We start from the raw sequence: 25828 nt of genomic DNA, 5'->3' as shown, positions 1-25828 counted from the left end.
AAGAAGTAACAGACCGGAATTTATAGACCGAACCGACCGGTTAAGCCCTGACGTTTGGTGCAAGGGAAGAGAGATTTGGTCCGCACAATCTTAGGGTAGGAATTGCAACGAGTGGTTTCTTCACCTTAGGAACAAGACCAAACTTCTCTTTAACTTCAAATCTCTCTCCTTAAGGAGCTGTAATCAAACGAATGTAGAAGTGAAGCTAAATTGTATAAAAACCATCCTCGCCGCCATGTTAATCGCTGCGCAAAATGATCCGAACAGACCCAAAGGGTAGGTACTTATAATCATTCCCATTGATATCAAACGAACTATCACAAAATAGAAAAAAATGATATGTAAAGAGTGGAAGAAAGCCAAAATACAAAATCGAGAACACAGTTTAGATCTCATGAATATAACCACAGAATCAGTTTATATATTTATTAGAGTAACAAAAAGGAACAAGTTCATTTCTCCTGATTATTCATAAGATCTCAGAAAGCCAAAAAAAAAGAACATTTTATCTCTACTTTTGCGCAGGACTCACTTGCTGTCTGGACCAGCGAGCGCAATCCTGGAATCTCATAACCAGTCCGCTACATATCAACGGGTTGCCAACGTTCTCCTCGTAGCATTTCTTCCAGGCTTCGTGATCCGAAGAGCAAGGCATTGGTTTCGGTTCAGGGATCTTAAACTCTTTCTCCCTCAGATCTTTAGCCCTCTCTGTCACTTCATCGACAATGTTCTTTTCTTGTCTCTCCACCTTCTCAAGAACCTTCTCACTCTCTTTCAACACGGATTTGATCGATTCCAGCTCCGTGTTTGGTGCTCCTCGTTGCGGAATTGGGAAGAAGAAAGGTGGGGTCTGGGTCGGCAACTCTGCCACTGGCTTCGGTTTCTCTGCATCACGGTGTGTTCTCGCTTGATCTGCATTGTTCTGTGGAGGTGAGACTTTGGGTTTGGTTCTCTTTGCCTTTCTCTTCGGTTTTTCGTTGCCTTGAGCTAACTGATTGATCAGCTTCGGAGTGATCTGGATTGAGTAATCTCCCATATTACAGGAGTAAAAAAGGATGAAAATCTACATCAAGAAACACAAGTATATCTTCAGACGGTTCAGACAGGTGTTACCATATTCACATCTGGTTAAAGCACTTCGAGATCATAAGATAGAAACCGAAAGCAAACAAAATATGTAATAAAATGCTAAGCGTTCATCATTTATTTTATCGTGTCAACTTCAGATTCCGGATACATGAGTGCCAAGAACCAAACATATACACGTTATAACCCTAAGCCAAGAATCAGATTCAAGATTCGAATATCTTAACTTGGATAAAAATTGTCCAATTCGAGTCTAATAACCCTATAATCTTACACCAAGCATCAATATTCTACATGAAAAACAAAGATCAAGCGGAAACGAAACCTGTTGGGAGAAAAAGATCGGCGAAAGGCGATTCTCTCGTCAAAGATTGTGAAAAATGGAAGACGAAAGAACACCTATTGGGCTTACTTGGCAAGATAGAAATACTGAATGGAACCTAATTTATTCTATTGGGCCTATAAGAGCATCCCCATCAGAGGATGCAAGAGGGTTCATGGACTCGGGTTCATAGACCCGAAAAAAAAAAAAAAATTTAAAAAATAGGTTTATTTCGGCGATCCAGCTCTTACGAGTGAACCCGTATGATACGGGTTCAACCCACGTGTCAACCATCCATTGGCCACGTCTTTTCGTGTTGACGACGACGAAACTAGGGTTCAGCGTGAGAGGATTCATTTTCTCTTCTCTCTGAAAAAACTAGGGTTTCTCGCTCTCAGAGGCGATTTCTCGTGCGACGCCGACTGCCGGAGCTTTTCTCCATCTAATCGACGACAGACTGCCTCCTCCACGAGCTCCGGTCAATATCGAGTAGATTCACGGTTTAATAGAATCGATTGTTGGGCTCGAAAGCGATCTCGAGGATTCGAAATCGATTTGGGGGTTTCGAGGTAGGGTTCTAAATCGATATGGGGGTTTCGATTTATGGTTGTAAATCGTCATGCGGGTTTGATTTAGGGTTCGTTTATCGGGGATTCGAAATCGAGTTGGGGGTTTCGAGTTAGGGTTCTAAATCGATTTGGGGGTTTCGTTTTATGGTTGTAAATCGTCATGAGGGTTCAATTTAGGGTTCGTTTCAACATAATGTTTCGTCATTATGTTCTAATCATTTCGATTTCTGGTACAGATGGATCCCGCAGAAGAGAGAAGAGAGACAAAGAGGCAAAAGGAGTACATCAACATGCTAGGATACGTGGCCGATTCAGAATACAGGATTCCTACAAGGTGTCTGTGTGGTGGGAGAATCATTGACGAGGTTCGGGGGAAGGAGGACTACGACACTCTTCGTGGGAAGCGCTTCTTCACCTGCAAAAACTACCAGGTAAGTCTCAATTGGCAAATTTCTATAAATTATTTTGCACAAACGCGATTCTGATTTGTGTTTATGTTGTAAACAAGGCTGATGGGTTCCATTATCGTCAGCCTTGGGTGATTGGTGTCCAGGAGGAGATCGAATGCCTGACTAAGCGGGTGGAGGAGGCTGAGCAGGTGATCAAGGGGGTGCCGAATCTCAATAAACAGATTGAGACACTGGAGGTTAGTGAAGTTTACTTTTGAGTGTCTCATATTTGTCCTTTAACGTAGTTAAAATTTGTATAGTTAGGTACTTATTAAGTCACTAACACAATTTCATTGCTGTTTCCATGTCCAATCACAGGTCAAAATCCTCACTGGGCAGGTTGATAACCTCACTGTGCAGGTCGCTGACCTGGAGAAGCTCTGCTTCGAATGAAAATCAAAGGTAAGACTCAATCTGAATAACTGTTTCTAAATGTGGTTGTTATGTTCAAAAAATGTATCCGTGTGAATGATGAACTAGAACTTAAGTTTTTTTAAAAGCTAGACTAAACTAAACTAAACTGAACTAGAACTAGTTCTGACTTAGTTCTAGTTCTTAAGCTAAAGTAAACTAAACAGCCTTAAACTGAACTAGAACTTAATTTTCTTTAAAAAACTTTCATTAATTATGTGTTGGTTGGTTGCTGTGATGAATGTTCGAGTTTTTCAACTGATTTGATGTGCAATGAATGCTCTCTGTGAACTAGTTGTTGTGTAATTAACTATAATGAATGTTTGGTAGTTAGAGTTTGTTTAATTGTTCTCTCCTATCAAAGCAAAAACTAGTTTAAAAACATAGCAAATCCACATCTAAAAACACAAATCAACTTAAAAACACCAACCAAAACCAAAATGGATCCTTTTTCCCTAAACTCTCCCGGGTTTGTTAACCTATTAGCTTCCGAGAGCAGTCAAACAATAGACGTAGAGTCTTCTGAGGTTCCTAGGTTTAGTAGCCAGAGCTCTGAAGATCCTAAACCAGTGGAAAGGAGAAAGTGGACACCAAAAGAAGACATTGTGCTCATCAGTGCTTGGTTGAACACCAGCAAGGATCCCATAGTGAGTAATGAGCAGAAGGCAGGAGCGTTTTGGAAGAGAATGGAGGAGTATTTCAATTCAAGCCCTCAGCTCAGTGGCTTAGCTCCTAGAGAGGCAAATCAATGTAAGCAGAGGTGGGGAAGAGTGAATGAGCAGGTGTGCAAGTTTGTGGGAAGCTATGAGGCCGCTTTGAAGGAGCAAGCTAGTGGCCAAAATGAGAATGATGTCATGAAGGCTGCCCATGACATCTTCTTAAATGACTACCAGGTCAAGTTCAGCCTTGAACATGCCTGGAGGGAACTTAGGTTTGATCAAAAATGGAGATCAAACTCTTTGTCCAGAGATGGTGCAAAGGACAAAAGGAAGGAAGCTGCGGAGATGGTGCCTGACTTGGAAGAGGTTAGGCCTCCTGGTGTTAAGGCTTGCAAAGCAGCCAAACGCAAGAAGCATGGGAATGAAGCAGCTTTTGATCAATTACAGAGCATGCTAGTTGTGAAAGAGAACATATCCAAACTGAAAATCCTTGATTGTCTCCTTGCCCAAAAAGATACAGTATCTGATATAGAAGTGTCTCTGAAGAACAAACTCGTATCTGAAATGCTTTGATCTGGTCAGTGGCTTTAACTTTTTGAATTGACAACTTGTTTAACTTGTTTGAGACAATGTTTAGTTTAACTTGTTTGAGACAATGTTTACTTTTTTATTCTTGATTGAATCTGTTCTATTTACTTGTTTAACTTGTTTACTTGCTTGTTCTGTATTGTTTTGCAAGTCACGGGTTCTACTTGTCTACTAGCTTGTTATGTTTTGTATTTGCAGGACACGGGTTCTAGTTTATGTTTCTGTCTGTTTGTTTCACGGGAAAGTGTAGAATTTTGTTTGTTTCTACACTTCTTTTTTTTCATTCACGGGTTATGTAATCTGATGCACTCTATAAACTATGTCTCTCTTTATTTCTCAAATGTGCAACAAACTCAACTTCTTCTGTTTAAAATTGTCTCTCTACTTCTTCAAATTGTCTCTCTTGAATCTATAAACTTGTTCTATCTCTACCTTTCTTTCCAAAACACTTAACCAAATTTCCAAAAAAAAGAAAACAATGTCTTCCTCATCGTCTAATGGCATAGATGAAAGGTTAAACGAAGCTTTTGAAGAAATGTTCGAGCAACAATTTGATCATACCTTCGACTCAATAGTTGATGTTCAAGCCAACAAGCCGAAGAGACGAGCTTATATCGAAAGAGATCGGGAACAAAGACACAATCTACTATGGAACGACCATTTCAGGGAACATCCTACATACCCACCGGAAATGTTTAGGTGGCGTTTTCGAATGAACAAGCCATTGTTCCTTCGCATTGTCGATCGCCTAAGTAATGAAGTTCCATACTTTGAGCAAAGAAGAAATGCTCACGGAAGGTACGGGATATCTGCACTTCAAAAGTGTACAGCAGCTATACGTATGCTGGCATATGGTCAATCGGGAGATACGTATGATGAATATCTCCGACTTGGTGAAAATACTGCACTTTTATGTTTGGAAAATTTCACTAATGGGATAATACAATTGTTTGGAGATGAGTATCTAAGAAGACCTACACCGGATGATCTTCAACGATTACTCGATGTTGGAGAGGTACGCGGGTTTCCAGGGATAATAGGCAGCATCGACTGTATGCATTGCAAGTGAAAAAACTGCCCAACGGCTTGGAGAGGGCAGTACACACGTGGTTCAGGAAAGCCGACAATTGTCTTAGAGGCTGTGGCATCACATGATCTTTGGATATGGCACGCATTTTTTGGAGCTCCAGGTACCCTCAACGATATTAATGTTCTTGATCGGTCACAAGTTTTTGATGACATTTTACAAGGTCGAGCTCCTAAAGTTAATTTCAAGGTCAACGGCCACAATTATCGTATGGCGTACTACCTTACCGACGGAATTTATCCGAAATAGTCAACATTTATCCAATCCATCCCACTTCCTCAAGGTCCTAAAGCAGAGCTATTTGCTGAACGTCAAGAATCCGCCAGAAAAGATGTCGAACGTGCTTTTGGAATATTGCAATCGAGGTTTGCAATAGTTGAAAACCCAGCTCTACTATGGGACAAGGAAAAGATAGGAAGGATTATGAGAACTTGTGTCATACTGCACAATATGATAGTAGAGAACGAACGAGACGGATACACTCAGTATGATACATCTGACTTCGTAGCAGGAGAGTCAAGCAAAAGTTCCCAGGTTGATTCTCGTACTCTACGTACACCCCTTCCAATATCGGTAATATGCTTGGCATTCGCAATCAAATTCAGGATCAACAGATACATAATCGTTTGAAAGCTGATTTTGTTGAAAATATATGACAAAAGTTTGGTAATCTAGATGAATAATCTTTCATGAATTCTCATTGTATTGAATAAAAACTTTTTTAAAAAAATTTAAAAAATTTAATTTTATTCCTAAGAACTCCATCTTCAGGTTCACCAATGGAAGAGCAAAATAGATACAGATTCATCTCTATTCATGGCCCCACCAGAAATATTTTAAAAAATTCGTAACAACCCCAAGAGGGGGTTCACTAATGGAGATGCTCTAAGGCCTTTACAACTATATAAGACTTATTTAAAGTTCCTAAAATAAGCTATACGTATTTATTTTCATTAATTTGATGAATACAAAAATTAAAAAAAAAAATAACTTTGAAACGAGTGACTTGGGGAATATAGGACTTTTAATGCATTAATCTTCACTATACTACTAGTTAAATACCGGATAGACAATACTAAGCTACAGATGAAATTTTTTGATGTTTACTGCTTTTTTGGTATTACTAGGTGCTGAGACCCTGCACAAGCGCGGGGCTGGTTACTTTGGATATCGGTCGGGCGGTATGATTTACGGAATGTTGGTGTTGTTTAAGATTTATGTAAGTTAAAAAATAAAATTTATTGGAAATAAGACAACAAAATTGATCCTAGCTTTTGACGATTAACTCAAGTTAGAGACATCTCCCAAAACGGAAGGAAAATTCAAAAAGTATAATTAAAGTAAAATATAGAGAATGTGAAAAAGGCCTAAACATGAACAGAGAGCGTGGAACAACGGAAAGGGAAAGAGAAGAAGATGAGGAAGCTTACGTCAAGTATATGAAATTAAAAAGACAGATATTGGGACAGCGCAGCACCAACTTATTTGGGGATCCATATCAAGTTATCAACTCTGTATATATCCGTTGTTTGAATAAATACTCAAAGTTTCAAACTACTTGCATTACAAAATTATTTTATTTTTTCAAAATACACATTGTTTGCAGTACTTGTTAGGGAGCTCAAGGAATAGTAGCATATATTAAACCTACACTAATCTTCATCGCTAAGATCACACATTGTCTACATCCTCAACGTTAGGATATTCCAAGTAACACTTCTCCTCGTCTTCCTCGTCACGGGTTCCATCTTCATCTTGTAAACTCCAAGTAACCATCTTCCAAAACGCAGCACTCCACTTCTCTTCCCTCTTCAGGCTTAGCGGTGGTCTGTGACAAAATCCAGCCGTTGGATTGAAACAGAGCTCTTATATTGGCTTTGTGGTTCATAAGAGTTTCAAGAATAGTGAAACTGGAAGCATCGTGGCGTGTGGCTCCCCTTCTAAGGAGATCTTCCCCCTACGTGAAATAGTTTAACAAAACATAAAGATTAAAATAGTTTAACAAAACATAAACGAAGGTTGACGTTTTTACATTATGAAAAAGTAATTGTGGGTTTAAAATGTTTGGGCTCAAATTATGTTGGGCTCTATGTCAAAAACCTGATTTGAACTTAAAAACTGAAAATAAAAAAAAACGTTAGGTTATCTTTCTTTTTTTTTCTCCGTTGTCGGGACAGCATCACCTGTGGGATCCCTGGCCTGATTAGAGCTTAAGTTTGTGAGATTGGGCAGCGATAATAGTGCGATGCGTTATTGAAGAGGAGTTTACTTACATCAGTTAGGCTTCGTCCGCATCATTCCGTTTCTGTTGGTCCTCGGGTGCTTCGTCGTCATCGGAATCTGCAAAAGAAAAGGTTTTAATTTGTTAAGTAAGATGTCTTTTATTTCTTTTAGATACGGTTGCTAAAAACATAATTCATTCAGTTTTCATGTTTTGTTTGGAGATTGCAGGGAAGAAACCGTGGATCACAGAATCCTGTAAGAAAAACAGAGAAAAATCATTAGTTGTTCATAAAAAAACCCATAGACAAAACAAAAACAAAAACATGAAGACACGTTTCATATATGAACAAAGAATAAGCAAAGCAGAGTTAAAGTGATAAAAAAATAAGTTAGAAACAATCATCACCAGTTCATCAAGGAGGAGAATGGTGATGCCCATAAACTCTCCATTCTTGTTAATGGTCCTGGAATCCTAGAATCGGATGAGCCGACCAACAATGGACTGAGTGGACCTTCCAAGGCGGAGAGAGTTGAAGGTGGAGTAGGGAACAGTGGCAATGGCGGCTGAAGCGGCTGGAGCAGCTGGATAAGTCATTTTCGCGACGGATGTGAGAAAGTAAAGCGATCGGAAAACTGAGAAAGAAAAGTTTGAGACAAGATGGAGCTTTTACCTCGAGGGATTCTATATATATGAGAGCTCTGAAGGCGTTAGAGGAGAAGCTAAGCGTTTGGTAGGCGCAAAACGTGCGTAGAGCCTTAAAGATCGACCATAATAGCTGATTGCCGGAAGGGGAATCGCAAGCGACGAAGGAGATGGTGAAGATGGCGGCTTCCCTAATCTTCTTAGCTTTGTCCGTATCACCACTTTGGGCAGATACAAAGCCTAATAAACAGAAAATCAATAAGCCCAAAGCCCACTTTTTGTCGAAGTCCATTCGTTACCCTTTAATTTTTTTTAAAAAAAAAGTGGGGTCCACAATGTTATATTAGTTTCCGAACTTCGTAATCTATTATATATATGTTAGTTTTGGCCATCAACGTACAAAGAATAACCTTTGGTGCAGTGGTATAATTGTGGGTGTTTATATATCAATAACCTGGGTTCGAGCTACAGATTTGACACTTTTTCACACTTTTTAAAAGTGGGACTCACAGACTGCTGACGTGTTGCATCAGGAGGAGAGAAACTCTCCTATTATATAATAGATTATTCATGTATATCACCATTAGAAGATATTTTCAAAAATATTTTTTCGTTAAATGGCAAAAGACTATTATATCTTTGTTCTCTACATATATAATAAATAATTATTTAAATAAAAATAAATAAATAAATTATGTTTTCAAATTATACTTTTTCAAATTCGAACATTTTCATAATTTTTTTTCTGAATTTTTTTTTTTCAAATTTTATTTTTGAAAATCAAAAATTATTTTTGTAACTTTTTTTAAAAAATTTTTATACTTTTTAAAATCAAAATTTGAAAGTATTTATTTATATATTTATTAGAATCCTAAATTTTTCATATTCCGAAAGCCTTACCCCACCCTTCAATTTTAAACTCTAAATCTATTAGTTAACCGTAAGATTATAAATATCTTTTATTCTTCATTAAAAGTGAAACCAAAAGTGATTAGTGTAATCATGAAAAGCGGCGCTATGTTATATTTTTGGCATTTTCCTTTGTCAGACTAGCTATCAATACTCCGAAACAATTGCAATGTTATCCTCAACGCATTGTACATAATAACGAAACAACACACTAAATAAGTTCAACGAGAAATAATAGCGAGAATGTGGATGATTGTGGCCTGAGGACTAGTTTCGTTTGCCACAAGGATCTAATGGATGATCTAAGTGGGGCTTATTAAATCAATGATTTGAGAAAAGTAAAGATTTGACTAAATACAAGAAATTTCGAGATTTTGAGTAAATCTAAAAAAAAAAGTGTTCAAGTTTTAATGAGTTTGAAGAAATTTCAGAGTTTTTAAATTTTTTATTTAAAATAATGTTTTTATTTTAAATTACTATAATTTGATATTTACCGTTTTATGAAATATATAAAATATATAAAGTTTATAAAATCGTATTTTCAATTTTTTTTTCCATTTCAGATAGTTTGATTTTATTTTTAAAATGTGAAGTAATTTTTTTTAATTTTTTTTTTAAGTTTCAAATATCATTTTAGGATGTGGTATTTAGATTCATTGTTTTTCCTCTATAAAATATCATCCAAATCTCATTTGATAGATTTTATTGACAAAATTCATATTTTACATTAAGGTGGAATTTGATAGAACTTATACAATTGACTAATCCAATAAGCTTAGATTTCATATAGAATTTATAAATGCTAGATACAATAAGAGGGGATTTGAAGAAAAAAATAAAATTCTCTCAAATCATTGATCCTATAAGACCCCCTAAGTTTGTAAAAAAAAAAAAAAAAAAAAATCTCTCATACTAGAGTTATAAAAAAAATATTTCTTTTTTAATCAATTTAATATTATATCAAAAAATTAGAAAAATAGAGACTAGAGTGCTTCAACACCATCATGTCCTGATATTTTTTCAGTATCAAGTGTTTATACTAATCTTGATTACCTATTCTATAGGAAGAGTGCAATTGAAGACCCGGAGTTAGACAAGGATCCATATCCATGGATTATTTGGTGCATAGAAAACCATGAATGATAAGCTTTTCAGAGGAATAACAAGAGTTTCGATGGAGTTAATTAAACATGCCCAAAGTGAATGTAATGCTTGGTTTGAGACAAACTTAACACCAAGTGATGGTGTGTCTTCAGTTCCACCACAGCAGAACCAATATACACAAGCTGTAGGCTTACAAAGTATTTGTCTGGTAGATGGCTCTTGGACTGTGGAATCACATTATAGTGGTTATGTATGGGTATGGATGGATGATAAGGGAAATGAACAACTCCTAGGGTTGAGGAACAATGAGAGACGCTTGTCTCCGTTACACTCTAAACTAGATGCTCTCATTTGGGAAATGGAGAATATGTTTCAACACACTTCGGAACAGATTGCAAGGATTTAATATCGATGAGCAAGGATCCAAGAGCATGACCAAGCTTTTCCACGCAATTAGCAGAACTCGAAGCTATTAAAGGACGGTTTCAAAAATTCAAGATTATTCATGTCCTAAGGGCTCAAAACAGGACTGCAGACACTTTAGCCAAGAACACTCGAGATTTTATAGGAATCTAGTTTTTGTTGGTTGTTCTATTTTGCTTTGGATTCCCAGACAAACTCTAGTCTAAGTGATAGATCAGCCTTTAGATGTTAAAAATAATAATAATAGAGAGTGCAACAACAGTTCGATAAAGTATTAATAAGCTATAAATGCCACATAGGTAAAAATATTAAACGAATCTTTACAGATGTTCTTCATACAACAGTCCTTCATACAACATGTCTGCAAGTCTTTTAGCCTTCGAGGAGAGAAACTTAGGGGTTATACACATGCATACCTCGACTTTGTCTACAACATGAGTTTGGATCAGCAATACATATATATCCCCATGATTCAATCTTGGGGGAGGGGGTATACATAGCACATTCCACATCAATTGGCTTAAGTTTCCGGGTGGTTAAATGCCTCTCAGCTCGGTTTAGAAGATATGAGAACACCTTGACCCAGTGATTTTTTCAAGATTGAATGGGAAATAAAAAAAACATGCATCAGCTGCAGACATGTCTCCAGTGGATAGTAAATCCAACAACTGTTTGGGAAAAACATAGTTATCCCTAACTGATGTTTTGTTGAATTTTATGCGGTTCATAAAGAGTTGAGAAACAAATTTGTTGTCTATGAAAAATGTTTGTTTATTCAATGATGGGCGGAACCATTACATAGACCGTGTATGGTGCATGAGAATATCAACCATCTGCATAGTTTCTTTTGTAGAGTAATCCATCAAAGAAAGTGTTTGATATATATTTTTACAAGTACACAGGTAATGTTTTTACATATACACCTACCTAAGCAGTCAATGGCCTACGTCTCTGGGCGATTACAAGAAGTTCTTTACTAGAGACAGTTGACGATCCGACAGTTATCAAACTGCAGATAACAATAGCTATGATAAGCGAAATTTGCGGTTATCCAGCTAATCGTATATTAGATACTATTTTAAAGTGTTGCTTAAACATAGCAAATATGTGGCTACACTAGAAAATGGTTTAAACTTATGGAAAACTTACAAGTTTGACTTCATCTTGACTTCAAGCTTTGTAAGCTTCTCAGAATAATCTATGTTCCCACCTGTATTATTGACAAACAATTAGGCCTCTTTGACACGATTAAAAATGCATTAGTCACACTGATAATATCCAACTAATGTTCTAGGCACCAACTTCAGCCTCTCACTCTTATGACAATGGATCATAGTATCTGGGGAACCGTCTATTTGGCAGCTTGTTGATCAAAAAATCTATCAATGTGTTCAGCCTCAGTAGTAGCTTCACTTATTGGTTGTGGATATGTTTTTCTTGCTAAGGTCCAGCGAAAAATAAAATGGTGGGAATAATAGCCGAGGATAAAGATTCTGTAATTTTATACAACTTAATATAATTCTTGGATTATGCATAGTAAAATGATCAGAGGATAACGTAAATATGAACTCACGGACAAATTAACCGTAACTCCAGAAGAAGGTAAATTTTGTTGCAATGAGTCATCGTCCACACCACCGTGAGGGACAAGGTCCATGTGTTCAGAAATAGGGACAAGTTGTTTCCAAACGAACTGGGCTAGGACAACCAAAAAAGGATCAACACTGTCTTGGGGTTGCTGACCCTGCATAGAAAGATAATTAAATGGAATACCGGTGAAATTAGATTATTAAGAGAAATAAATACACTTACATTAGCAACCTTGGTAGATTTTTTGAAACACTGTGAAAGGCGGATTTTATAATGTATGATTCCTCAGCTGAATTATTAGGAATTAGAGGTATGTTAAATGGAAGGACAGTCACCACTTCATTATCCAATGTTGGAATAATTTGAACACGAATGGTGGAAATGAACTGATTAATGAGATCATTAATGGATTTGAGGATCTCCATGTTCTGCTCTGAGATGTGGTTGGATATTGTGAACTGGAACACAATGAAAATTTGCCGAAGGCTATCAACCTTATTTTCCACCCTGGTCAGTTCTGCTTTGATCTTGTCAGAAACATAAACTCTAACATAATCAGCGTCTGGACCTACCTTTGGATGCTGATGAACTGTAGCTTTCCTCCTTCGGGTTTGGGTTTTCTTCAACGCTACCGATTTTACCTCCTCATGCATCTTGTTTACATATGCTTTTGTGGCACATAGATCTGGAAAATCCAAAACTCTGGTTAGTGATATCCACCATCGTATCAACTTTGGGGTCCTCTCAACAACAATCACTCTAATCAATATTAATGTCAGCAGCTTGAGGAATGATCGAAGTTACTTGTACATGAAAGTATGAGGTTAAATGGCCTGTAAAATAAAAAAATTACGTTAAACATGATAATATCCAGTTCACAAAGTTTAAATCATCACATAAGGTATTTTCTCCATTGTCATGTTGACTCTTTTCCTTGATGTTTGTAGGCATTTTGCGTACAAGCTTCTGGCCTCCCGATCTCTCTTAGGGGTGCCGTGTCATCGTTCTTTTATTTGGAGAGATTCTTCAAGCTGTGCTAATCCTTCTTTGTAAGACATGGAGTAACAAAAGTTTTGGAAGCCAGCACACTGTTGAATGGTATGTCCTCATCCGTTGTGAAAACCTCAGAATTTGTTAGTTATTTTCGCCTTTCATTCAGTTCCATGTATTAAAACTTTTTTTGTTATCGAGGTTTCAAAGTTTCTGTCCCTATGCTATCATCAAATTTGCTTCCCTCACTCACCTTGCATGTCAAATTTCTAGAGGAACCTTCGTCTCGTTTTGTTCCTTCATGTTCTTTTTGTCGGTATTCACTTTCCTCATGTGCCTTATTCTTAGGTTTTGATGCTGGCATGTGTTTTCAGAAAGATATTTCTTTTCCTCTTCCATACCCGTGTACCTTGAAGCTCAGCAGAGGGCGTCTTCCAGCGTGGCTGGTTTGTTAAGCAAAATTTCTTCACAGAAGTGCGACTCATGCCATAAGACATTTCTTAGTGCGTATATGCATGCATTGTCGATTATGACGATATTCTAGTGGATGGTCTTTAACCTTTCAATGAAAAATCGGAGTGAGTCTTCTTCTTTTTGGTACATCATCCACAAATCGGCTTTATATGAACATGGAGCAGTGCTTCACAAACACAATTAACGGCTGGTTAAAATTGTTGATGGTGCGGTCCTCCAATCAAGAAAAACAATTGAAAGCGGACCCTTCCAAATTCTCAACGAAGAGTTGGCAGTAGCCATCATCCCATTAACCATCGTTGAAGCGAGTTTGCCCATTGCGATACAAAAGGAGGTCATGAGCTGTGGGATCAGTTTTTCCATTGTATGGTGGGATCTTGAGCTTGATGCTTGGAATAGGGATGCTGGTTATGCAATCCATGAAAGGTGTCCTTTGCGTTCCTTAAATGACGTTGTCTACTTCAGGAGCCATGTTTGCTCGATGAATCTGATATTGCATTATTTAGAGTTTGGCATGGGTATGTGCTAAGTCTCAGTTAAGTTACTGATCTCACCTTCTCGGATCACCTCTTCATATTCTGGGATTAATCCATGGTTTCTACTCGTTTGGTTGATTCATGTTGAGGTAAGTTATTGATTTGAGCTTGCTCATCCACTTGAGTCTAGGTAATTTTCTCCAGGCACTGTAAAGCTTGTTTCCCTGCAAGGTCTTGCTAACCTGCACGTTGAACAAAACCAGAAAGAACATGTCGTAAATTTTTGGGTATTTGGGCTAATAAGGCGTCAATATCAATGATTGGTGCCGCCGGTAGCTCCGTCGATTGTGGCGAAATTAGTGGAAGTCTATCTAGGCCGAACTGTTCCACTTTGGGCTGCTAATTGATTGAATTTTCGTCTGAGTCGAGTTGCCGCAATCAAGTCATGGGGATTGTTTGTTTTTTAATGCTCATGTTGTTAGGGGATTTTTTGTGTAGAATTTTTGTGAATACTACGGGACGATGGATAAGGCTTGTATTTAGTATTGATTCGAAGAGAAATAGATTTGAAGAGATGTTTTATGGTGTAAACAAGCCGGAATTACAATATATTGACTATGAACCCTAGTTCTAGCCGTCTAGCTCTAACCTCTAAGTCTCGAAGTATCGATCCCTTGTTCTAGGGTTTGGGTTCCCATTATATAGTCGTCTATAGGTCGGTCTTGGTCGGCCAATAGGGTTAAACTCTTCCATATTCAGAAATATGGAAGGATCCCCTTATCCGAATATTTTCATTTCCCGGAGGAAAGGGGTGGTCCCTGGGACCAGACCCGGAGTGCTTCCCAGTGGGGACCCGGGGCGTCTCCTACCAGGGACCCAGAGGCCGGTGTCCTACCTGGGGTCTGGAGGAATTCAATACCTGAGTATTTTTCCCCAACAGTTTGCTCCTTATTTCTCGATTTCGTCATCGAACTCGGGGAATAACATGTGCCCTCAAGTCAACCGGAGTTGCTTATTTTCAGCAGGCTTCCCCTGGGCGGGACATCGCTCCAGTAATCCTGCTTTCTAAGGTTCCACTCAGGCCGAAGCCATACTCTGAACCTGGGGAGGACCGGTTCCCTTGTACTAGACCGAGGCCTAGCAGTGTCTTGGAGATGACAGAGCCTGGAGCTTTGATGATTCTTGAAGAGGAGGCCTGAGCATTCAAGCGTGATGCGTAGAGGCAGGTCTGAAGGGTTCCAAGTACTTCGAAGCACATTTAAGTCGAAAATTCTTTAGGAGGCACGTGTCCATTTTTTGCGGATTTTTTCCTTTTCAGGGAGGATTTTACCTTTTTCTTGCGAAGGCCGAGTTTCCTTTTTACGCTGGTCGTCTACGTCGTGGATTCTCTAGGATATTTTGAAATATGGAAGGATCCCCTTATCGGAATATTTCCTTTTCCGGCTCTGTGAGGAAGGATGATCCCGGTGTATATAAAGGCTCGCGATACCTCCTAATCAGCCTCAATCCATCTCGATGTTGGGGTCAAAATCGATCACGACGAAATCAACGTCAGAAAACTTCCAAAGAAGTGTCCTCTTTCAAAAGAAGAAGTAAAATTCAAAAGAATAGAGACGTGTCAAAAACCCAATATCAAATTCGTAACAATTTCGAAGAGGATTCACACGATAAGTCTTCGAGAAAGGTTACTCAAGGCCTCGGACAATGGATCCCGAACAACGAAACACCCATCGTCCAACTCGCCGAAGGGACAAGTTGAACCGGATGCACCGACCAACTTGCCCGTTCGGCAAGTTGGATCAGTCTATCTCGCCGAACGGGCGAGTTGGATCGAGCAAGCCAAGCCGTCCAATTCGCCCGTTCGGGGAGTTGGACCTAACATACAGTCCAACTCGCGCGTTCGGCGAGTTGGATCAATCAGCCAGCCTTCATTCCGTCCTCGTAGCTCCTCCCTTCAGGATTAGATCGAACCTGCTCTTGTTTCATCTCGATCGGAGTCACCGTTGGAACTCTACGATTTAAAAACCGCAAGAACTCGTTGTCTCGAATAACATTCGGATTAATCGTATAAAACGGCAACGTTTAGCTGAACACCTCGAATTGCCTATGCTATACGAGGAATTTGAATGTTCTTCAGAATCGACGTCGTTTCGAAAGCACTCTTTTCGTAAAATCGTAAAAACGCCTAAAGTCAGAAAGCGACCCAAAAGGGCCCAGAACGCGGCTAAGAGCCCACTTACGATTTTATACGAAATCAAGCCCACTCGTTATGACGGTTTATCTTTTGTTATGCAGGAGAATATAAATGTCAAGTTCGGAGGATAAATGTGAAGTTTCCTATGATAAATACGAAGATCGAAGAAAAATTAAATATTTCCGCAAAGTGATAAACTCGACCTCGGGCAGAAAGGGAAAGAACAAAACCGCCTCTAGGGGAGTATATAAGGATATTGAGGTCGAAGAGGCAGAGGGACGCAATTTTTCTACTCAGAACAAAAGCTTGGCACTTAGAGAATTTAGGCATTTTTCCGTTTTTTGTTATCGAGCTGCGACTCAATTAGATTTCTGCAGTCTTAGGTTGCTACAACTAGGAATCTCGCCGACAGCTCTTGTGGCCGAGGCTCTTACCTTGTTGTAACGCTCAACACAGATTCGGAATAAAAACCCTTCTTGCTCTCTTTTCGATTCATATACTTACTTTCGTTTATACTTTTGTGTTCTGATTGTTTGGCGTGTGGTTTAGCAGATATTCGAGACCTCTACGAAACTAGAGTTTTCCTAACTTTCCTAATTTAAACGGAAATCGACAGTGCGAATTTCGATTCCCACAGTTTAGCACTAGAACGAGGGGGGAGGGGGTACGGATCAATCTAACACTCAGCCGCCAACGCTCGATCAGACATGTCAGCCGACGATCTCAATAACCAACAAAATCGTGACGGTAACTCTGCCGACGACAACGTTGAAAACACTCCAGCAGCAAACGTTACCGCAGTTAACGTTAACACCGCAACGTTCAAGGAGGTCCAGAAGATGTTCTCGACTATCGAAAATAAGTTGGAAGAACGGGACAAGGCCATGAGATCTCTCACTAAACAGGTCAAAAACCTAACAGAAAGAACCAGGGCCGTTCTTCTGCACGGAACAACCTGAGTCCGCGGAAGAAGACTCGATTTCGCAACTCCTTCGGACCGGTCCAGCAATGCGCAGGGGAAAATGTCCAGGCAAAAACCCCGACGAAATCATTCCTGCGCCAACACGGAAAAACCCGGGAGATCTTCCCCCTATAGTGGAAGACAGGGAGGAATGAGAGATCGGGCGTGTCAATGTGGATTCTAGCAGTCAACCCAAACCTACGGACAAAGACGAAGATGTGCATCCGCGTCGTACAAGGAGCCGTGTGGCTCAAGATGATTCCCAGTCCGATAATCCTATGACCGAAGCAAAAGAAGCTATCTTTAGGGATGAACAGGAAGAACTGGCCGAGGAGCAAACTCGGAACACTCGCGGCAAATGCCGACAAGGTCGGAAATCTGCTAGCGAGAAATCCTAGATCCACGATCTTCGCGATCATCTCATGAAAACGGTTGCAAAAGTTAGAGCGGTGAAATCTCAGATCCATCACGCTACTAGCACCGCACCCGAGATCGATCTACTGCTCGAGGAATCTCGAAAATGCCCTTCACTACTCGCATCACCAGAACAAGGGTTTCGGATCCTGGAAAGATCAAGGTAACACCTTACGACGGTGAAACCGATCCAAGGGCACACCTACAGGCTTTTTAGATCGCGATGGGTAGAGCCAAGTTTAGAGAAAGTGAAAGAGATGACGGCGAATGCCGCCTCTTCATCGAAAACCTCCGAGGAGCAGCACTCGAATGGTTCTTTCTCCTGAGGCGGAATTCAATCGGAAGTTTTCTCCAACTTGCCTCAGAGTTTCTCAAGCAGTAGTCTATGTTCATAGACCGAAAAACATTCGATGTCGATCTCTGGAGCATGTCCCATGGAGAGGAAGAATCTCTCCGCGACATTATAAAATGGTTTAAGACCGTCATGGCCAGAGTCAGCGGAATAAGCGACAAGGTAGCAGGAGACGCGCTCCAAAAGACGCTCTAGTACAAGTCAAAGTTTAGAAAGTGGATAAACTTGGATAATCCGCGTACGATCCAAGACGTGCTCCATAAAGCCACAGACTACATAATCATCGAAGTAGAGACGAAAGTATTGTCGCAAAAGTATAAGCTGACGAAGACATCGTCGAAGGATCACAGGTCGGATCAAAAATCTAAAAGGAAAAACCCTCGTAACGATAAAGACGTCCATCACGGGGAAGAAGAGACCCAGGGGGCGCATAACTACGCCATCAACTCTGAGCAAGGCCGGACGACGGGTAATACATGGACCCAAAATCTGAATTACGATGAGAACGCCTTCTGCGACTTTCACCAGGCCCACGGCCACTCGACCGTAAACTGCAAAGTTCTCGGTGCTAGGTTGGCCGCAAAGCTGCTCGCGGGAGAACTTGCCGAAGTGTCTAGTGTAAAAGATCTCGTCCGCGATTCAGACTGCCTTCCGAGAAACGATAAAGCCCATCAAACAGAGAACTCTCTCCAGGGGAACCAATTGGGAGAAAAGCGTGGGAGAAGGCAGGACGAGAAGGGCAACGACAATAGTCGCCGCAGAGTCAATATGATCATCGGAGGATCGCAATAATGCAGCGTCACCATCTCTGCCATCAAGGCTTACTAGGGCAAGGCCGAGACGAGCGCAGATTCGCTATCTTGGTATGTGCCTAGTGACCTCCGGAAAGGATTGATCACATTCGACGAAGAAGAGGTCGACGGAATCGACTACCCCCACTGCGATCTGCTCGTGATCGATCTGGTGATAAGAGATCTCGAAGTCGCAAGGCTTCTCATCGACACGGGAAGCACGGTCAACGTCATCTTCCGCGATACTCTCAAGAGGATGAACGTTGAGTTAAGAGAAGTCGTACCATCACCCAAGCCTCTAACCGGCACAATGTGAATGACTCTCGGATCGATCAAACTGCCCGTCGCTGCGAAAGAAGTCATGAAGATTGTCGACTTCACAGTCGTCGAACACCCGGCCATTTACAACGTCATCATGGGCACATCTTGGCTAAACGCCATGCAGGCAGTCCCATCGACTTATCACTTAACCATCAAATTCCCGATTAATAACGGAATTGCCACGATCTGGGGATGCCAGATAGTCAAGATGTTGCTTCCTAGCCGAACAGAAGCTAAGGCAAATCACTACCGCCGCAATGGTGAAACCCAAACGGGCGAAGCTAACTCAGGCACTAACTGAAAATGCTTTGGAAAAAGACGGTCCAGAATCGTCGACTCAAACAACGGCCAGGAAACAACCAGTTTCGTAGCTCAGCATTTCAACCCAACCGGAGGAGAAAAACCCGGTAGAAGACATCAGTCCTGCGACTAAGGCGACCTACGCAAACGCGATAGCCGAGTAAACACACTCGCACAAACCACATAACTACGAGATGGCTTGATCCCCGAAAGGGGTACGTAAGCAACTTGTCAAAGGACAAGTTCAGCTATCCGCCCTTCGAAAAAGGGGGGGGGGAGTGTGTAGATATATGAATACTCATATATTCCCGCACTCTAAAATATTTTCCTTCTACTCAATATCTTTGAAACTTTTTCGGCAATAACGACTTCGTTCAAAATTCTCTTTTTTTGCGAAACATCTTGTTATATTTATGGAAAACATCCGTATACAAGCAAAACGATTATCGTACGAACCCGAAAAAATGGAAATTCGCGAAAAATCGTCCTACCTCAAAACGGATCAACTCCACACTAGCTTATCCAACAAAGAAACTTTGTTACATCGGCAAAGGCAACGCTGGAATCAACAGATTCCGCCGACCACAACTCTCTCACAAAAATGTCTCGGTCGTACCGTCGATTCCGACTCTCGACCAGAACACGAGACCCCGGTCTCAGATACTCAAAATATCACTAATAGTATGTTTTCGAAAAAAATAAGCGAGACGTCGCCTAGATTTGCTCTCTGATACGTCGTAGATTAGGAAAGGATTATTCAGCCGGATTTGGATATGAACTCAGACGGTTTGAATGAGAACTGATGGATTGAATGATGACACAAGCGGGCGGAGAGTCTCTTGATACTACTGAACTTCGATTGTTGCTTGATATGACGCACAAGTCCAACAAAGGAAGAAATGGTGGATCGAAGTCTCGCACAGTAGATGCGGAAGGCTGCTGATATTCCCAACTCAATGTCCTGGGATATGACACACCTAGATGACAAAGAGGATGATTCCATGGATATGACGCACCAGGACTTATCGGTTTTATTCCTTGGATATGACGCACCAAGACGGATCGATATGATCAATGGATATTACACATATATTGAAAGAAAAGTGAGAATCACTCTCAAGGGTCCAAAAATAATAATCAAAGCTTATTTTATTTCATTGATCAAATGGTCTTTATATAATAGGCAAAGCATACAAAATGTTGGAATACAAAAGGCTAGTCAAACATAAAAATTAGCAACTTATAAAAACAATAAAGACTTGACCAAAGATTTTGATTTGACCAAAATCATTAATGTCTTGACTTGACCGAAATTAAAAGACTATCGTCGTAAAACTCTTTGGCTGGTCTCGTGCTTCCACATGGTCGACGGTCTCTGAATTGCCGTCAGATTGATATATTATACGACCATCAATTAAAAACAAAACTTAGAAAGTGTTTAAATCAAGTTATTAGATAGTTACTAATCATATATGGGTCAATTTGAAAAAAAAAATGAAGATAAGATTTCAGAATCTAACCCTAAAGATACATACAATATACTATAACATATATTACCAAATCCTAAACCAATGACTCATGAGCCAATATACATTCACTCATCTATGTTGAAAATAATTCAATTTTAGATGAACTAAATTTACATCATTGAGAAATGTTTATTATTACATGATTTCAATTTTTTACCCGTCAAAATATTTTTTATAAGATTATAAAATTATTTTTAAGATCTACTGAAAGTCATCACAGAGAAGATTTACAAAGAAGTCTTCTCTAATGGAGGGTTATAATGGTAAAATTGAATACAAGTTTTTTTGTTTGTTCATAAGGGGGATGTTGTAATTTTCACTAGGCTTTTAGGTTATTTTTGCATTTGATTGAATTTGTGGTACATTTTTTTATTCAAAATCAAGTTTTGAGTCATTTTTGACAAATCTCCCATATCTAATTGGCGCGGATATAGAAATAAAAAATCATTGTTATTTATTTACGATATATTTTGGTAAATAAATCCAAATAATTATTTTTATCTATTTTATATGATATATAATTAAATTTAAAAGATATTTACATAGATATATAATATTTTTCATTTGTATGTTTTTATAACAAAAATTTTAAATCATTGATACCAAAATTTTCAATATATAATTTTTAATATTTTCGTTATTTATCAAATTTTTTAAAACATTCAATGCAAATTCTGAAATTAAATTATTAAATTCTCAATACTTTATTAATACAAATTTTGAAACATAAATATTTATGTATTTTGATATTCAATATAGTTTAATTTAATCAATATTAAAACATATACATATATAAATCATTTTCAATATATATATATTATTTTTTAATCTCAATAAATATTAAAGGAGACTTCCTACTTATATTGTTTTATGATCATTGGAATTTTGTTATAAAAATATTAAAACCATTAATCCCAATTTTTTATTGTGGGATTTTTAATAGTCTTATTAATTTATAGAAGTTTTTAAAAATTCAAAATATAACATATACGAAAAATCTTAATTTTTATTATATGGTTAACATGATTGTTTAATTTATTTTAATGATAAAATGTTAACCAAATTGATACAGGATACATAAATCATTATTAAATATTTATTATATATAACTATTAATAATCATATATATTTTATTTAAAGAAAGAAATAATATTTTTTTTCTATTAACTAATATTTAATTTGTTTGATGAAAAGTATAATATATATTTACAGGGACAAACTTTTTTTTAATATTCTAAAAATCATTATAGTCATGTCACATGACATAGTTCTTAGGTCGTAATCCTTCTCCACTAATATATAAGATTTGTAGTGTTTTTGGTCTCTATATGCATAGAGAAACTAGGAACTTTATTATGGATCACACACGAGAGATAAATTGGTAAGGTCCACGACGTTACACGTATAATAGAAAGGGATAAGTCAGAGATATACGTTATCTTATATATTAAAACATAAGATATAACTTTGATTCATGTGTAATTTTTTTTAAAATGAACGTAATGGACATATTCCTAAAAAATCGTGTTAGTTTTAATCTTTAATCTTATCATTTAAATTTTAAGCCTACCAGAATTTTTTATTGGACTATCAATAATTGAATTTAAACAATAGATGATCCATTGGATGACATGTAATATAAATTAAATAGATATAATTTAATGTTATAATATTATACCTCCATATGTTAAATATTTAAATATTTTTCGATGTTAACTTTTAAAATTATAAAGACTTTTTTATAAATAACAAAAATCATATTATCTAACAATGATTAATATTTACTAACTTAAACCAATGAAAACAAATTTTAAACTATATAGATTATTTTAAAAATTAAACAAAAACTAATTGGTTAATTATTTACTCGATAATATAAATCTATGAAGCGAAAAATTTAATTTTTTAAAAACTTTCTAAATTTGTTAAATGTTACAATATCTTTGAATATGACAATAAAACAATATTTTACTAATCTTTATATATATAGTTACAATTTTAATAATGAAATAATAATCCGAAAAAATATATATAGAAGAAGATACAAATACATGTGAAAGTTTGAAACAATCGATTCAATGAAAAAAAATATAGTAAACTTATTATGTTTTAAAAATTGATAGAAACATATATATTATAATAATACCAATTTAGAATTGAAAACAAAATATTAATATAAAAATAAATAAAAACAAAAATCCGCGCGGTTGCCCGGGTCGAAATCTAGTTCATATTTAAAACGTGTGTTAAGAGTTGATGGCTGATAAGACAGAACAAAATTAATCGCACAAACTTATCCACACACTTTCTAACGAACTCGTCGACGTAAATTAGAGAACATAAATTTGTAGAATTAAAAACAGGATAAGCAAAATACCAAAAATATTAGAAAATAAATACAACGCAATTTGTAACATCCCGAGTTTTGATATGTGAAAAGGCTTAAGAGAATTGATTTGGCTACCTAAGTCACCAAAGTTGACTTACCTTTTCCGAAGCACATCCTGAAAGAACTCCAGAGTTAAGCGTGCTTGAGCTGGAGTAGTGGAATGATGGGTGACCTATCGGAAAGTGATTCGCGATAGCGTGCGAGTGAGGCCAAAGCACGGGAAAAGGTCGGGGGGTGATTGCAGGGTCAGTAAACAATGATTTCGAGCCTTGGAAAAATTAACGGACCGATCGCTGGAACGGGATGGGGCCCACGGGCCGAGAGAGCGGCTGAGGGTGGCCCATTAGCCGTGGGCGGTCGGGGCGTTACAAGTGGTATCAGAGCTGGTTAGCCATCTCAGTTCTGAAATTTGCTAGCGAGAATCCTAGATCCGTGATCTTCGCGATCATCTCATGAAAACGGTTGCAGAAGTTAGAGCGGTGAAATCTCAGATCCATCACGCTACTAGCACCGCACCCGAGATCTATCTACTGCTCGAGGAATCTCGAAAAACGCCCTTCACTACTCGCATCACCAGAACTATGGTTTCGGATCCTGGAAAGATCAAGGTAACACCTTACGGCGGTGCAACCGATCCAAGGGCACACCTACAGGCTTTTGAGATCGCGATGGGTAGAGCCAGGTTTAGAGAAAGTGAAAGAGATGTCGGCGAATGCCGCCTCTTCATTGAAAACCTCCGAGGAGCAGCACTCGAATGGTTCTCTCTCCTGAGGCGGAATTAAATCGGAAGTTTCTCCAACTTGCCTCAGAGTTTCTCAAGCAGTACTCTATGTTCATAAACCGAGAAACATCCGATGTCGATCTATGGAGCATGTCCCATGGAGAGGAAGAATCTCTCCGCGACTTTATAAAATGGTTTAGGACCGTCATGGCTAGAGTCAGCGGAATAAGCGACAAAGTAGCAGTAGACGCGCTCCGAAAGACTCTCTGGTATAAGTCAAAGCTTAGGAAGTGGATAAACTTGGATAATCCGCGTACGATCCAAGACGCGCTCCATAAAGTCACAGACTACATAATCATCGAAGAAGAGACGAAAGTCTTGTCGCAAAAGTATAAGCTGAAGAAGACATCGTCGAAGGATCACAGGTCGGATCAAAAATATAAAAGGAAAAACCCTCGTAACGACAAAGACGTCCATCACGGGGAAGAAGAGACCCAGGGGGCGCATAACTACGCCATCAACTCCGAGCAAGGCCGGACGACGGGTAATACATGGACCCGAAATCTGGATTACGACGAGAACGCCTTCTGCGACTTTCACCAGGCCCGCGGCCACTCGACCGTAACCTGAAAAGGTCTCGGTGCTAGGTTGGCCGCAAAGCTGCTCGCGGGAGAACTCGCCGAAGTGTCTAGTGTAAAAGATCTCGTCCGCGATTCAGACTGCCCTCCGAGAAACGATAAAGCCCCTCAAACAGAGAACTCTCTCCAGGGGAACGAATCGGGAGAATAGCGTGGGAGAAGGCAAGACGAGAAGGGAAACGACAATAGTCACCGCAGAGTCAATATGATCATCGGAGGATCGCAATAATGCAGCGTCACCATCTCTGCCATCAAGGCTTACTAAGGCAAGGCCGAGACGAGCGCAGATTCGCTATCTTGGTCTGTGCCTAGTGACCTCCGGAGAGGATTGATCACATTCGACGAAGAAGAGGTCGACGGAATCGACCACCCCCACTGCGATCCGCTCGTGATCGATCTGGTGATAAGAGATCTCGAAGTCGCAAGGCTTCTCATCGACACGGGAAGCACGATCAACGTCATCTTCCGCGATACTCTCAAGAGGATGAACGTTGAGTTAAGAGAAGTCGTACCATCACCCAAGCGTCTAACCGGCACAATGTCAATGACTCTCGGATCGATCAAACTGCCCGTCGCTGCGAAAGAAGTCACGAAGATTGTCGACTTCACAGTCGTCGAACACCCGGCCATTTACAACGTCATCATGGGCACACCTTGGCTAAACGCCATGCAGGCAGTCCCATCGACTTATCACTTAAGCATCAAATTCCCGATTAATAACGGAATTGCTACGATCTGGGGATGCCAGATTGTCAAGACGTTGCTTCCTAGCCGAACAGAAGCTAAGGCAAATCACTACCGCCGTAATGGTGAAACCCAAACGGGCGAAGCTAACTCAGGCACTAACTGAAAATGCTTTGGAAAAAGACGGTCCAGAATCGTCAACTCAAACAACGGCCAGGAAACAACCAGTTTCGGAGCCCAGCATTTCAACCCAACCGGAGGAGAAAAATCCGGTAGAAGACATCAGTTCTGCGACTAAGGCGACTGACGCAAACGCGATAGCCAAGTAAACACACTCGCACAAACCACATAACTACGAGATGGCTTGATCCCCGAAAGGGGTACGTAAGCAGCTTGTCAATGGACAAGTTCAGCTATCCCCCCTTCGAACCTTCGAAAAAGGGGGGGGGGGGAGTGGGTAGATATATGAATACTCATATATTCCCGCACTCTAAAATATTTGCCTTCTACTCAATATTTTTGAAACTTTTT

The 25828-nt window shown here is 39.1% G+C and overlaps 5 protein-coding genes across 5 annotated transcripts; 3 read left to right on the top strand and 2 right to left on the bottom strand.

The window, feature by feature from the left end:
- Positions 1-365: 365 nt before the first annotated feature.
- On the bottom strand, positions 366-1556 carry BNAC09G23270D. The gene is made up of 2 exons (XM_013858928.3): positions 1412-1556; positions 366-1063 (listed from the first exon to the last, which is right to left on the bottom strand). Exon 2 carries the CDS (start codon positions 1034-1036, stop codon positions 512-514), a length of 525 nt encoding a protein of 174 aa, XP_013714382.1. The 5' UTR covers positions 1037-1063; positions 1412-1556; the 3' UTR covers positions 366-511.
- A 1721-nt stretch (positions 1557-3277) lies between these two features.
- Positions 3278-4069, top strand: LOC106417180 (glutathione S-transferase T3-like). The gene has a single exon (XM_013858025.2). It carries the CDS (start codon positions 3278-3280, stop codon positions 4067-4069), a length of 792 nt encoding a protein of 263 aa, XP_013713479.2.
- A 493-nt stretch (positions 4070-4562) lies between these two features.
- On the top strand, positions 4563-5153 carry LOC125592572. The gene has a single exon (XM_048767820.1). The coding sequence runs from the start codon at positions 4563-4565 to the stop codon at positions 5151-5153; it is 591 nt and encodes a 196-aa protein (XP_048623777.1).
- Positions 5154-6934: 1781 nt separating this feature from the next.
- Positions 6935-8374, bottom strand: LOC125592842. The gene is made up of 3 exons (XM_048768322.1): positions 8066-8374; positions 7801-7976; positions 6935-7647 (listed from the first exon to the last, which is right to left on the bottom strand). The coding sequence occupies exons 1-3, from the start codon at positions 8327-8329 to the stop codon at positions 7638-7640; spliced, it is 450 nt and encodes a 149-aa protein (XP_048624279.1). The 5' UTR covers positions 8330-8374; the 3' UTR covers positions 6935-7637.
- Positions 8375-17829: 9455 nt separating this feature from the next.
- Positions 17830-19031, top strand: LOC106417181. The gene is made up of 3 exons (XM_013858026.1): positions 17830-17884; positions 18175-18686; positions 18753-19031. The coding sequence occupies exons 1-3, from the start codon at positions 17830-17832 to the stop codon at positions 19029-19031; spliced, it is 846 nt and encodes a 281-aa protein (XP_013713480.1).
- The last annotated feature ends 6797 nt before the right edge of the window (positions 19032-25828 follow it).

Source organism: Brassica napus, chromosome C9, assembly GCF_020379485.1.
Source record: "Brassica napus cultivar Da-Ae chromosome C9, Da-Ae, whole genome shotgun sequence".
Lineage (NCBI taxonomy): Eukaryota > Viridiplantae > Streptophyta > Magnoliopsida > Brassicales > Brassicaceae > Brassica > Brassica napus.
The sequence above is the reverse complement of the archived record's forward strand: the minus strand, read 5'-3'. Positions and strand labels throughout refer to the sequence as shown.